The sequence below is a fragment of the Laetiporus sulphureus genome (assembly GCF_001632365.1).
Source record: "Laetiporus sulphureus 93-53 unplaced genomic scaffold LAESUscaffold_9, whole genome shotgun sequence".
NCBI classification, from domain to species: domain Eukaryota; kingdom Fungi; phylum Basidiomycota; class Agaricomycetes; order Polyporales; family Laetiporaceae; genus Laetiporus; species Laetiporus sulphureus.
In genome coordinates this window covers 262349-278089 of record NW_024468518.1, presented here as the reverse complement: position 1 = coordinate 278089, position 15741 = coordinate 262349, and the positions used below count along the sequence as shown (strand labels likewise).

Sequence of the window (15741 nt, the reverse complement as noted above, 5' to 3'; positions counted from 1 at the left end):
CTGGCACATGACCTTAAGAGACACCCAAGCACATGACATCCTGATAGCCGCTCAATAGGCTCGAGCATAGACACAGGACACTGAGGTCTGGATTGGTGAGGAGGTCGGCCTTATACCTCATGGCTGAGATGGCACCCCAACGGAATGCCGCACGGACCATGACCTTATCTATAAGTCTACGGTCCACCAATGACCACATAGTATTTACTAGTAGGTACATTGCTATTGACCGTAGCACATTATGTAATATGCACATGTGGCTTGCCAGGACCTCAGTAGGTACACCATAGTTAGAGTGACTGGGGTCCAGCCCCACATGTATATATATGTCCTATGTGACTGAGGTAGCCCTCAGTCTTATTCATCTATTTCTCACATCCATCATGGTTTGCCACAACCCTTCATCCCTGAGTCAGCTCGACAGTGAGGCCTATCGCCACTCACTTGTCCTTAGCCTATCACTGGCTGATAGGGAGCTCGCCACCCTTTTATGTTGGATCTTGAGTCACTGCTCCAAGTGAGATCCTGGGGCCTTACAAGGCACTTAGTATAAAGGTCACCCATGAGCGGGTCATGTGTGAAGCACCCACAGATGTCATGTCACGTGTGGCAAAGCTTAGCCATGACATTTGAATAAGACTCACCAACCTGCCTTCAGCCTCAGGCTGACTGCGGGGAGTGACCTGAGGATCCTTTGAGGACCAGGCACTTTTTGACCTGAAGCATGTCATTAAACTGCATCATTTTGCTCAGAGATATTCTGCCCAAGAGCAGGGCTTTTTCCACATCACTTCCTCCACTATTCTGATGACTCTACCCACTGTAAGCCACTCACTGCCTATAAGAGGTATCAGCACATGTTGCTTCCTTCACACCTCCATGAGGGTGAACAGCCAGGAACCATTCAGAGTTCGCTGGGGTCAAGATCTAGGAGTGGGTACATGGATTGAAGGATCTTTGGGATCATTAGACAAGGCGTAGCATATCTGTGTCAATTATAGGAATATACTCTAGGGCCCCTGATAAAGCCATCATGCATCAAGCGATTTTGCCTAAAGCTGGTCCACTCAAAAGCTTCGCCCAGCATGAAAAACACTTCAAGTTATTTGTGACCGTGTATCCGAGGACCTATGCGCATGTCCTCGATAGAAGAAAAATAAACTGCGAGCGATCATTCTATATCTTGATGAAGATCAAAAGGTGGGCCTAGAACAAGTCCGAAGACCTCAGCCAAAACCCGTTATCAATGTAGATCGAAGAATCTATATAGGATAGGGGTCATACATCCTGCATGCTAGCCTGGAATGCTACCAGTTTAAACCTTTGCATGCAAAAGAGTGTGTCTAGTCAGCACACCTCCTGTTCAAGAACATTCTGCGAAATGAACAGCGCAAGTCGAGAAGAACTCATCCAAGCACACGGTAGTCTTTTGACTATTAACTGTGGGTGGATAGAGTAGAAATTCGAACAACGACACAAAGAATAGTTCAACACTGGAACAAATGGGGATACTATGGGAAACATTCATTCCAAGTCTTACGTGATAAAAAACATGCAACCAAGGTGCACGTTGAATTGAAAAACTGCTGCTCATCACGTTTGAAATGTGACGCTATTGTGCATCTTTGTTCAAGCAATCTACCACTCAAGCAACCCGATTTGTGGTCCAAAGAGTGGATCCTGGCACTTGACCACAGGAGCCATGCCAGAAGACCTAGTGCAAGTCAGAATAAACTGCAAACCTGCTAAACACAGCCAATCTTTTGATTCCCCCCACCCACCCTATATTGTTTCTTATTCATTCTCTCCCTTGGGTCACCCCTCACACGTCACCCAGGAGTGCATGGCTGTGGATGATTAGACCCAGGTGGGTCTTGCCTAGTGCCGGCTCACTCCCAGAGAAGAGCTTGGCAAGGAGTGGATAATATAGGTATATAGGCATGTGTGTAACGTAGTGAAGCACAATGACCTGGTCTCTACGGGTGACCATTAGGCATAGGCCAAAGGTCACGCTCCTCTGAACCTGTGAGGCAGATTCATGCTATGTCAGACATGTGTCGACTAGCATAGAACTATGGCATTTGGATGGGAGAACCTATACCACCCTTGACCATTGGGAAAAGGATATAAGATCTTGTAAGGCCGAAGGGCAAGCTGCACACATAGAGTGTAGCAGTGCATCTCCCCTCCCTGAACCTTCAAGGCTTATCCACAGAGAGGCACGAAACTGGCTGTAACCATTGGGAAAGCCATAGGCTGGTTACATAGCCACAGTTCATATAGTCGGATCTGAAGTACCACTTTTAGCTCTAATTTTACGCCTCAAATCAACCAGTCGAGTCATACGAAAAGACCTATGAACTCGTGGACAAGATGGATCATGCAAGAGTTTTGCCATATACCACTTAGCATCTTATCACATCCCAACAACCATTCACCACACTACGCACGAACATAGTCACTGGTTAGATCAAAAATAGAAAGAAAATAGGTGCACCTTTCCAATAAGAAACTGCAGCTTATGCACCACACAACCCTGATATGGTGCTGTAACAAGCTGAGAGCCTCCTAAGCATGAGGTTAAACTGCAGATCCTAGGTCCTATGTGCAAGACCAAAGGAAAAACTGTGAGCACCACCTCAAGCAAGCAACTTGAAGGGATCTCAAAGGGTTTAAGTGCAGCCCTATAGGAATGAAAAACACATCAAAGGCCAGATCCTTTCACCAGCATTGATACTGGTCTTGGAGACATTAGAGGCACCTCCGTGCTCGTGAGGTTGAAACTGTCAGCCCAACCACGATGTATGTCAGAACAAACTACCAGCACCAGCATGGCCAATTTCCAGCCATAGCGATCCCAAAGACCTATGCACAAGTCTACAGGAATAAACTGCGAGCACTCGACCTCTGCACAAGTCATTAAACTGCGAGCACACTGATCAACCCTGCCCTTCCACCCATCTGCTCAGTCAGCCTTCACAGCATCTGTTCATCAAGGGCGATGAACCATGAAGTGGGGGTGATGTCACAGTATATTAGCACTTCCCTATTCAAAAGGCCCTACTGTAACTGGACTCAAGCAGCATCATCAAAGCCAGCCACAAAAGCCATGCGACATCATTGATGATCAGCTAAGTGCTCAAGGATCTTATCGATTGTAGACACCAATCGCTGCATCACATGACCCACAAGGTAGCATCCCATCAAGCACCCCTGGCACATGACCTTAAGAGATGCCCAAGCACATGACATCCTGATAGCCGCTCAATAGGCTCGGGCATAGGCATGGGACATTGAGGTCTGAATCGGTGAGGAGGTCGGCCTTATACCTCATGACTGAGATGGCACTCCGACAGAATGCCGCATGGACCATGACCTTATCTATAAGTCTACGGCCCACCAATGACCACATAGTATCTACTAGTAGATACATTGCTATTGGCCGTAGCACATTATGTAATATGCACATGTGGCTTGCCAGGACCCCAGTAGGTACACCGTAGTTAGAGTGACTGGGGTCCAGCCCCACATGTATATATATGCCCTATGCGACTGAGGTAGCCCTCAGTCTTATTCATCTATTTCTCACATCCATCATGGTTTGCCACAACCCTTCATCCCTGAGTCAGCTCGACAGTGAGGCTTATTGCCACTCACTTGTCCTTTGCCTACCATTGGCTGATAGGGGGCTCACCACCCTTTTATGTTGGATCTTGAGTCACCGCTCCAAGTGGGACCCTGGGGCCTTACAAGGCACTCAGTATAAAGGTCACCCATGAGTGGGTCATGTGTGAAGCACCCACAGATGTCATGTCACATGTGGCAAAGCATAGCTGTGACAAATGATTATGTACATGGGCATCTTTGCAAGGAAGGAAAGCAGGGCAGGGTGGTGATGATGTCACAGAAAGGAACGACGATGATGAGCCATCATTTGGTCACAAGGTAAAGGTGTAAAAATTGACCAGCCAGAAAAATACGGTGGTAACAAGGATGGAGTCAATCTTGACGATTGGCTCGAACAGGTCATGCTCTGGTTGAAATATACTGGACATACCAAAGATGAGTCCAAGATTATGTCTACCCTTTTGCTCCTAAAAGGAGGAGCACGTGAATATATGTGACATTGGATCACTGAAATAAATGAGAATAACAAGGCACCAGGAACTTGGGCAGAGTTTGTCTCTGAACTTCACATGACATACAAATCTTTGGACAAGGACGACAAGAAGCGAATGAAGTTAGAGGCCTTCGTCAAGAGGGACCATTGAAACTTCCATCCAAAGGCAACTGGCACTGGCTTCTCAGATCAAGACTTGATCGAGAAGATCAAGAAGCATATTCTGGAGAAAACGTGGCTGCTTATGCTAGCAGACACACCTAAGAACAAATGGCCCAAGAAGTGGACCGAGTTCCTTACATTCATGCTCCAGATTTTTACATTACTACAATGAGAAGGCCATCACGCTAAGGCCAAAACCAAGGATTCAAATGCTATGGAGGTTGACACAGTCGGGAAGAAAGGGAAGAGTAAATTGGGCAAAGCGTGAAGCATGCAGGACAACAAGTTGATTTGCACCAACTGCAAGAAGAACAAGCCAACGTTCTTCAAATCGTCAAAACGTTTTAGCAAATATTGCACCGATTGTTTCAAATTGGACCATGTCAAGAAGCAGATCAAGAAGGAGAAGGAGACAGCTGTGAAGAAGAAGGATGGAAAGAAGAAGGATGATGACAAAAAGAAGTCAAGGTTGTCCTCGACATGACAGGTGGCATCTGATTCTGCTTCATCAGATGCAGAGAGTGAAAGCTCTGACACTGAAGAAGAAAAGAAGCTGAAGAAAAAGAGCTCTTTCTCTAAGACTAAGGGGAAGGGTAAGGAGACAGCTGCGCACATCAGTGACTGCGGCATCCACTCGGAGAGTGAGCCTGTAGCATTCGAGTCAGATGAAGAAGATTTGGCCGAGATCCTCTCAAGGCTCAGGCGCCTGAGGGCCAATGGATCCAGTTCATCAAGGAAGGTGGGAGAGGGCTCTTCAAAAAGGATCTGAAGGGTTTTCTGAAAGGGAATCTGTAGGCAGCTTGTCAGAGTTCCCAGAACATTATATAAGACCTGTACATTTAGCACCTGGATCAGACGCCTCTGTAGATCATCGCAACGCAGAGGATGATAATGTAACAATAAAAAATTCATCTCCGAATCTATCATCATTCTATTTACCAGTTACATTATGGGTGTATGGCAAGAAATCGAGTGCCGAAGCTTTAGTCAACTCAGGAGCATATTCCATGTATATCAGCAAGCGATTCATAAAAAACAATTGAATTGCAACCTCCAAGCTTAACACAACATACAAAGTGTACAATGCTGATGGATCCCAAAATAAACATGGAGAAATAACTGACTATGTAAAGGCATACATAAAAGTCAGAGATCATGGTTCTACCCACCATCTGCTAGTCACAAACATACAGAAATTAAACATGATCATTGAGATGTCATATCTACATCAGCACAATCCAGAAATCAATTGGCAAGCTGGAGAATGAAAATACTCACGATGCCTGAGTACATGTTACCACCAAAGGCTTCGTAAAAAAACAACAAGCCATTGCAAGAGAGGAAGCTGAAGAAATCTCGCAACATATACAAGGAATGGCAGATGAGGAGTCAACTGCATTTAAAATGTTTAATGGGCACAACATTGATGCAGTAAATCCTATCATTTTGTGAGTTGAAATGGACGACCCCGAAGCTGAACAAATAGCTCACATGATCCTCTCACTAGCAGACTGCGACTATGCTAAACCAGAGAAAAACCTGAATGGAGCAGCACATCAGTCAAACACTGGCAGCCCAGAAGATCAGGTTATTAATGAAGTAGAGTCTTGGGAAAAATTAGTACCAGATTATCTACATTCATTCAATGATGTCTTCTCCAAGAAAGCATCTGAAAGGATGCCAACTCAAAAGACTTATGATCATGCAATCAAGCTTGAAGAAGACCATGAATTACCACGACCCAGCAAACTTTATCCTATGAATCCAGAGGAAAGGAATTCTCTAGATTCATGGATCAACGAAAATCTAGCAAAAGGTTACATTCGAAAATCGAAATCACCTATTGCAGCCCCTGTATTCTTTGTCAAAAAGAAAGACAGCATGCTAAGACTGGTACAAGACTATCAAAAACTTAATGCTATAATCAAAAAGAACTGCTTTCCTATCTCACGAATAAGCGAGCTTATCGATCAGCTCAGCAATGCGTCAATATTCACCAAGTTGGATCTCCGTTGGAGATATAACAATGTTCACATCCGTAAGGGTGATGAATGAAAAACAGCTTTTGTGACATATCGTGGGTTATATAAGGCAACGATTATGTTTTTCGGTTTTTGTAACACACCAGCCACCTTCCAGCATATGATGAATGAGATTCTAGATGATCTTATTTGGAAAGGTCATGTGATCGTCTACCTCGATGACATTCTAATCTTCACAAACGATCTGAAACAACATCAGAAGATTACAAAAGAGGTACTTAAGAGATTACGGGACAACGACCTTTTCACCAAGCCAGAAAAGTGCTTTTTTGAACAGTCCTCGATTGAGTACTTAGGAATGATTATCTCTAAAGGTGAGGTTCACATGGATCCTCAAAAGGTTGCAGGTGTACTCGACTGACCCAAACCCAAAAAGGTTAAGCAAGTATGTACAGGCTTTCCTTGGGTTCGCTAATTTCTATCGTCGATTCATTGAAGGATTTGCCAAAAGGTCTCGACCACTCAATATCCTTACACGGAAGGATCAGAAATGGGTATGGGGTGAAGAACAGCAACAGGCATTTGATGCGCTTAAGCATGCCTTTACTTCGGCTCCAATTCTGGCACTACTGAATGATACTCACCCATTCTGGTTAGAAATGAATTCTAGCGATTTTGTTACTGGCGCATGCCTTGAACAACTCAAAGACGATGAGTTGTGGCATCCAATCACATTCTACTCAAAAAGCCTCAATGAGGCTGAGCGAAACTATGAAATATATGATAAAGAGATGCTCGCAACCATTCAAGCCTTGGAGGAATACCGACAATATCTTGAAGGTCATTCGCTTCCACTAGAAATATGGTCTGATCATCAGAATTTAACTCATTACAAAAACTGATGAGACGGCAAGCTCGATGGTCACTTTACCTCACACAGTTCAACATTCAACTACATCACAAACCAGGAAAATCAATGCATCACACCGATCCTCTGTCCAGGAGGCCAGATCATGAAGAGGGGGTAAATCTTGATAATTCTAATAAAACTTTGCTCAAGCTGGAATATTTCGTGATTAAAGCTATTCAACATACCCATCTCACAGTCGTCACAGATCATGATTTGGTGGACAAGATCAAAAAGGCACTACAAGATGACAATGTGAACAAATCATATCAAGATCTACTCAAGAAAGGACAACGAGAGTTCTCAAAAGGACTCGAAGACTGAAACTTCGAAAGTGGGATATTACTATACCAAGGCAAAGTCTACGTGCCAAAAGCAGATAATAAGGAATCGCTTAGATGAGAAATCATCCAACGTCATCATGAAGCTGCCAGTGCAGGTCATCCTGGAAGATGGAAGACATATGAGATGTTATCTCATAATTACTGGTGGTCAGGAATGTCCACTTACGTCAAAAGATATGTTGGTTCTTGCGATTTTTGTTAACACAACAAGAACATTAATTAGCCAAAATACAGAGAATTACAGCCAAATTAGGTTCCAACAGAACCTTGGAAAATTGTCTCTGTTGACCTAATCACTCAATTACCAGAATCCCATGGATTCAACGCAATCATGGTAGTTGTCGATCGTTTGACCAAAAGAGCGCACTTCTTTGCAATCACCAATGAGTTCTCTGCATCAGATCCTGCACGTACCTTCTACAAGAGGGTATGGACACAGCATGGTCTTCCGAGACAGATTATCTCAGATAGAGGTACTCAGTTTGCAAGCGCATTATTCTAGGAAATATGTAAACTCCTTGGGATAGAATCTGCAATGTCTTCAGCTTATCATCTGGAGACCGACAGTCAAACTGAAAGAACAAACCAGTCACTAAAGCAATATCCTCATATTTATACTGACAGACACATGGAAGATTGGAGTACACTACTGCCAACTGCCGAATTCGCCTACAATAACCAGGCTTCTGAAGCCACTAAGAATTCACCATTCTTTGTCGAATATGGCAGACATCCATGTGCAAAACCAACAATAATGGACTCTATAAAACATGATACACTAGATTCCATAATGCAGGCACGAGTAGAAGTGCAGGAGCAAGCGAAGGCTGCCATTCTATTAGCAGCCGAATGCATGAAATGGTACTACGATCAATCTGTACGACCTGCACCTTTCAAAGTTGGAGATCAAGTACTACTCTCCACTAAAGATTGGCAGACATCGGGGGTCAAATTGGCACAATGGAGAGATGGACCATTTGAAATCGTAGAAAAACTAGGACCAGTCATCTACAGACTCAAAATGCTGCAACAACACGGCATTCATCCAGTTTTTCATGCGTCCAAGCGCATGCTCTACCATGAAGATGAAATACCTGGCTGCACACTCAGACCCCGTCCTCCTATCAAAAAGAAGACTGGCAAAGCATGGGAAGTCAAATACATAGTTGACTCTCGTGTCATTTGTGGCAAACTTCAATATTTGGTGCATTGGAAAGGCTATTTCAAGGCTGAAGAGACTTGGGAACCCACTGCAAGCTTGAAGAAATCTCTGCGTCTTATCAAGGAATTTCACAAGAAATATCCAGACACACCCCAACCAATATCTCTTATTGATACAACTCCAATCGATGGCATTTTTCCACCCCAGAGAAAAGGTCAAATCTATGACCCCGCCGCCAATACCATTCACATATATGATCAGGATAGAGATGATTGGGATACTTCTAGAGATCTTCAAATCACATTAGATAATCCAAATGCACAAGCGCCAAAATATGCACATGATGACGATGCTGGAATGGATTTAGCCACATCAGAACCAACAACCATCCGAGCACACTCGCGAGGATTGGTGTCCACAGGACTTCATTTTACAACACCTCAAGGAACCTATGGTCGAATTGCACCACGGAGTGGTTTAGCTGTCAAAGGAATCAATGTAGGTGCTGGTGTAATCGATAGAGGATACACAGGCGAAATTAAGATTTTGCTGATCAATAATACCAATGATGACTTCACAGTCAATTTGGGCAATCGTGTCGCTTAACTTAATTATTCGTATTATCATCCCTGTTATTTCATTAGTAGACTACCTCAAACTATCAGATTGAGGACACCGTAGATTTGGTTCAACCGATGATAATTATTTTCAGAAATCACGCAAAAAGCCAGATTCAGGATGAACTGTCTAGAAGGGGGGGTACTGTCACAGATTTTCACATTTTCAACTCTGCACATGACCAAGACATTATATGACACCAGCGCTAGGCTGTCCAGAAAGGAACGAACTGATACATAAAGTACTGACAGTCTAAGTGCCCTGGAAGTCCAGGTCTAGTCACGTGACATATTATGTGATATCCATATATGTGACAAGTGATGCAGGTATTAGGTAAGCCTAACTTATACAGTAATATCATCCCACACAGAAGCAACAGTTGGACTCTGGAAGAATCCTATGAAGGCTACCCATGCCACCGGAGTTATGTCTTTAAGAGGATATTAGTTCACATACATGAGGTAGATAGATGCCATGCCACCGGTGATGTAGCCATTACAGGCAATACCATTCCCATGGTCTTACTAAGTAGTTCGGATAGTCAGCATGCATGACACATGTAGTCTGACAGGTAGTGGTAACCAATCAGACAAGATCCATTAGCTAGCGGTTCTGGGGTATCAGGGTACCAAGGGTCCCTCTGCTCATGTATATAAGCCAGAGCTCTGAGACGCGTAAGTCCCCCAGACTTATTCTCATCTCTGCTATGCCAATCCATTCAGTGTTACCAGTGCTTACTTGCAAAGCATTGCTTGACCTTGATCATTGCTTGTGTTCTTCCTTACCTCGACAAGTATCAGTAAGTGTTTGATCACTGAGTCATAGGCTTAGTTGGTGCTCTGCATTCTAAGTTTGTGATAATTTGGTAGAACAATCAGCAGAAGGAACACAGAACAAAGAATAGTGGTCCAAATTTGTCTCTCCAGAATTTCATCAATATGAAGATGTGTTCTCAAAGAAGAGCTCAGAAAGAATGCTGATGTGTAAGCCCTACAATCATGCAATTGATCTCGACCCAGACGTGGCATTCCTGAGACTGGGCAAAGTTTACCCTATGTCTTTACAAGAGAAAAACTCACTTGACAAATGGATTGATGGTGAGTTGGTCAAAGGCTATATTTGACCATCCAAATCCCCTTATGCAGCCCTGGTATTCTTTATAAAGAAGAAAGATGGTTCTCCTAGACTAGTTCAAGACTACAGGGTTTTAAATGGCATTACTAAGAAGAACAAATTCCCTCTCCCATGAATCAATGATCTTATTGACAGACTCTCAAGAGCTAGCCTTTTCACGATGCTGGATCTGAGATGGGGATACAACAATGTATGCCTTCACAAAGGAGATGAGGAAAAGGCAGCATTTATCATCCACCGAGGGTTATTTGAATCAACTGTTATGTACTTCAGATTCTGTAATGCCCCTAGCACCTTCCAAGCAATGATGAATGACGTATTAGGTAACCTCATTCACATAGAAAAGGTGGCAGTCTACATAGATGACATCATCATCTTCACAGATAACCAAGAAGAACACATGCGCCTAACCCAGAAAGTCCTCCAACACCTCTGAGACAATGACCTAATTGTGAAACCAAAAAAGTGTCACTTTGCGACAACTTTTGTTAAGTTTTTTGGGCTCATAATCTCAAGAGGATCAATACAGATGGATTCTGAAAAGATAGATGGTGTTCTCAAATGGCCAATATTCACCAAGGTAAAGCAAATACAGGCATTTCTTAGTTTGGCAAATTTCTATCGGTGATTCATCAAGGATTTCGGCTCGATGACCTGACCCTTGACTCTGCTAATGTGTAAAGACGCTCCATGAAAATGGAAAAAATCTCAACAAAAGGCGTTTGAGGCTCTCAAGACTGCCTTCACTTCTGCACCTATTTTAGCCCTCCCCAATGCAACACATCCCTTTAGACTAAAGACGAATGCCTCAGACTTTGCAATGGGTGCAGTCCTTGAACAGTTGGGAGAAGATGAACTCTGGCACCCTGTCACATATTACTCTAAATTACTCAATGAACATGAGCGAAATTATGAAATATATGATAAGGAGATGCTAGCCATTATTCAGACATTGACAGAATATCAGCAGTACTTCAAAGAACATCCTCACCCAGTTGAGATATGGTCAGATCACCTCAGCCTTACCTATTTTTGCCAAGCTCAAACACTGACCAGGCGATAAGCCCGCTGATCACTTTACCTTACACATTTCAATTTTATTCTCCATCACTGCCCTGAAAAGATGATAATGCATTGATATGCTCAACTGCTTCCTGACTGCCAGCTACCTCCTATCCTGTAGAGGAAGGCAGATCAGAGCTGTCCATCTCCATTCACCTTAGGCCACAGTTGCAGGAACTTCAGCTGATAACACTTGAGGGGTGGCTGTGAGTCATTTGATGTTGTGCTTGAAATGGAGTGGTGAGCAGTAATTCAGACTAGGGGAGTGTCTCCGACTCTGGATGAGTCGAGAAGAGGATGAGTTGTGTGGGATGGCTAGGAGGGCAGCGAGTGCCTCTACTGAATGGGTTGTCGAGGGTTGAGGATCGAGCAGTGACATGAGTCTTTTGCTGACTAATCCTGTGGCTTGGGTGCTATAGGCAGCTCTCCCCAGCACTACAGAGGGGGGTTTGGTGCTTCCTAGGTCTTTGGGACATTTATGCAGGGCTCCCCAGCATTACAGACGAGATCTGGATGCTTGCTAAGGCTACGGAGTTCGATGGGGATGGAGATCTGAGTTGCTAGAGCTCATGACAGGTGGCATGAGAGGAAAATGTGGTAACTTGACTTTACTGGGTGCTTCCTGAGTCGAGCTATGGGTCACTGTGAGGAGTGCTACCCCATGCAGTGTTGAGAGCTAACTAGATGTGATACGAAGATGTAGATGAGCGAGACTAAATAGAGCATGCTGCCCTATCGAGATGATGTGCATAGAACTGAACTCTGAAGGGTGAACTCCTTGTTATTTGTGGTAGGTACATCGGTTATTATATAGGTGTAAAGTAGTGCCTTCTAATGTAGCAGAAGACGTTTCCGATCCTTGTTCGCATTTCTGATCCTCTGAAACAGTTCCAAAACATTCCCTGCCTCCTCCTCCTCATTGTTTGCAGTCGGAGAACCAGAAGATAAGGGCCCTCAATGATTTGCTGCCCTGCGCTTCTCTCGCTTAGAATGAACCTTCGTGTCAATTTGGCCAAACCTGTCCTGCTCCGTCTCTTCTCCTTTGTCCTTGTAATTGGCCATGCTAACACATGGGTCCTTGCTCATTTCTGAGCCTCATGTATGACCCTTTTTGTGATATGGTGCTGCTGCCATGGGTTCTTCAGAGTTGGAGCCCTTGTGCTGTTCCATCTGGACTGTTCCGCTTGACAGATATGCATTATCAAGTCACATGGCCCTCAGCTGCTCTTGCAGAAGGGTTTCTGAGCACAGAATGTTTCAGTGCATATCATCTCCCCTGTTCTGAAACCTGGACCATCCTCGATCCATCATCTTCATATATCTAGCTTGTCTCTTCCTGCCATTCGTCCATGTTCAAGTCCTCCACCATGTCTTCTTCTCCTCCCCCTGGCATTTTCTCTTCTGGATGTGCCTGCACTTGATGCTCCCGAGGAGGTATGGCATCACTGGGTAGATGTGTTTGTGCTTACTTCGGTGAGTCAGAGACCTGTGTGTGGGTGACACATGGCTGATCTTCCACATAGACTGAGCTTCATGTTTGTTCTCCTTCTATCACCACTTTAGTTCTTGGCATCATGGCCATCATGCTTGATTGGCTCATGTTTTACTCCTGACCTGAATTTGACCTATGGCTTGCTGCTGTGATTGACCATACTGATCTCACAGCCTTTCACTCGGCCTCCATCAATGCTGGTCCCCTGTGACCTCCTACGAAATTGCATGCCAAAATAATGGAGATAGTCAAGGTGATGGACTGGGAAATGCTTAGTAGAGCACCCCAGGCCCATGTTACTGCATGTGACTCACTTCTGATGGGGTGCGTGGAGGATCTCGTGGTGAATCGTTATGATATGAAGTTCCTCAGGCACGTATGCTCCATCACCTTCTAATGGATGCATCTTGATCAAGGCCATGTGGCCATGGCTGCCACTGCTGTGGCTGCCAAGCCAATTCATGTGTCGAGCATTTCTGCTTCATCTGTCGAGCTCACCAAGTGAGAGTTCAGTGAGACTCTCACTGCCATTCATGCTACCTCAGTTTCTCATGTGCAATCCATGATGGGTTCTTCAGTGGGGTCTCCTGAGCCTCCTGCTCCTGCTACGTCATCCAGCAAGGTGCCTGCCATGCATTCTAAGGCCATTACCCTCTGAGGTTCTCCGAGAGTACCTGGATATCATTCGCAACACTTCTGGGGTGCTAAAGCAAGTGCTTGTCGATTATGGCAAGCCTTGGCCTTCTGCCAAGGTATGTCCGTGTTATTCAGTCGGGTACCTGCACTTACTGACTCTTCACTCCTAGTGTTCATGCTGTACCTCTGTGGAAGAATGTCTCATTGTCCCCGTTACTCAGAACACCATTTTCTCACGTGTTTGCATTCACTGCGACCTTGATCACAATTCATGCTCTCTTCTTGAGCCCACTCCTGCACATATGTCTGCTCATTATCTTGCTCATTTTCTTAACTTAGTAGGACCTCCGTCTGCTAGTTCTGACAAATGCGCATGCAGAAATGGAGCACATCTTCCACCATATCCAGAATGTTCGACTGGACCAAGTCTTTCTGATGGAAGTTTTTGAGCGTGAATGCTTCCTCTTGATCACTGAGATTAATCAGTTGGGACTCCAACTGAAGGCTGTGGAGGGATGGTTTGATGAGCCGAGCAAGTATCCATCAGTCTAAATCTGCGTCGTCCATCCTCTGTATGATAGCCCGAGTGGTTGGCACTGTCTTTGTAATGCGTACTCATTTTCCTTGCACCAAATGAAACAATTGACTCATTCTCTGAGCTTCTCGTGTGTCTCAGTTCCACTTTGCTGTCTTCTGGATAGGGTGCCTGCCTATTGTGCTGCACTAGTTGGACTTTCACAAAGTCGGACTTTGATACCGCATGGTCAATGTTCAGTTTGCCATTAGTTTTAAGACGTGCCTATTGATTCAACTTGATGCATCGATTCTTGTCCCCTCTACTGCTGGTGTGGCATCTAATGACTTGCCTTTACCTTTGCCTCACTTCTCTTCACTGCTCCTGGATGTGTCTGTACCTGTGGCTCCTCCTTTATCGCAAATGCTGTTGCAACCCATCAGTGCACCGCCAGTATGTTTCCTTTGCTCATTTCTTATATGTAGCAGCTGGGCTGACCCAGTCTTTGGCCTTGCAGTCTCTAACAAAAACTTCTCTGCAGGTCACCACCATGTGTCTTGATCTTTATGAGGGATGAGAGGACCTCAAGGTGGCCTGGACTCTGGGTGATGAGGGTGCAATAGAGATGGCTGCCAAGGTGTTCACATCCTATTTGGTGAGCTGCCACCTCAAGCTTGTTTTCTTTGATTCATTCTAACCCTCCCTTCTTCAGCATGCTCTCCATGATATCCTGAAGAACCATGCACATTCACATCAAGAACTTCCACAAAAAGGCTCATACCTTGCTGGACCCTATTGTGCATCCCTCCTGGCTAGCCTGGTGTGAAGAGCTGTTGTCTCCGGGACAAGCTGCTGCTCTCTCTGGGTTTAAGGTGCATGCTTTCTTCTTTTTTAGCTTATCGCTTCTAAGAGGCCACACAGGAACTGAGTCCTTCACTGCCCTTTGTCACGTCAGCTTCTGCGCTCATGGAACACAATATTATCAAGATTTCTGAGACTCTGACGGCTCCCTCTCCACTTGTTCTACCTTCTGCCTCTCTTGCTCTGACTTTATGTGTTGCGGCACCCTCTGGCACCGAGGTCCTTTCCTCTGTAACCTTAGCATCTTCTTCATCTCAATTCAGATCCAGCGCTGACAATGTGCTGTTCCTTTCCAGCATGCCCAGCACTCCCGCTATGAAGGTCGATGCTGAAGGAGAACCTGAGAATGAAGAGTCTGTGCACAACTCTGACCAGGATGAGCTGGCCAATGAGGAGGCCTCCGATGAGTCTTTATCCACCATGTCCACCACGACTGCTTCCAGGCAAGGGTGGGGCCACCGAGCTAATGTTGCCAAGATCATCCTTGACCCACATATGCATCTTCCACTTCACACTTTCTGTGATCATTCTAAGTCACCCCAATATATGCCTTCATGGTGCAAGCCTACTGTCACAGATTTTTGCCATGAAGTCTGCACGTGACTTTTCTCATGCCACAGATCACGTGCTTCACCAATATCCCATGCCACTCAGCCACAGACGTAACGCATAGGGATCAGGTGATAGTCTACATCACATGTTATGGTCCAGACCCGTGGATGATATGGTCGGACCTGTCTATTCCAG

At 44.9% G+C, this 15741-nt stretch overlaps 2 protein-coding genes across 2 annotated transcripts; both read left to right on the top strand.

Moving 5' to 3' along the window:
* Positions 1 to 4553: 4553 nt before the first annotated feature.
* On the top strand, positions 4554 to 5051 carry LAESUDRAFT_757090 (uncharacterized protein; the record flags this gene model as incomplete). Its single annotated transcript, XM_040912264.1, has 2 exons — positions 4554 to 4744; positions 4811 to 5051. 2 exons carry the CDS (start codon positions 4554 to 4556, stop codon positions 5049 to 5051), a joined length of 432 nt encoding a protein of 143 aa, XP_040766645.1.
* An 8497-nt stretch (positions 5052 to 13548) lies between these two features.
* Positions 13549 to 14171, top strand: LAESUDRAFT_757089 (uncharacterized protein; the record flags this gene model as incomplete). Its single annotated transcript, XM_040912263.1, has 3 exons — positions 13549 to 13605; positions 13655 to 13735; positions 13962 to 14171. The coding sequence occupies 3 exons, from the start codon at positions 13549 to 13551 to the stop codon at positions 14169 to 14171; spliced, it is 348 nt and encodes a 115-aa protein (XP_040766644.1).
* Between the last annotated feature and the right edge of the window lie 1570 nt (positions 14172 to 15741).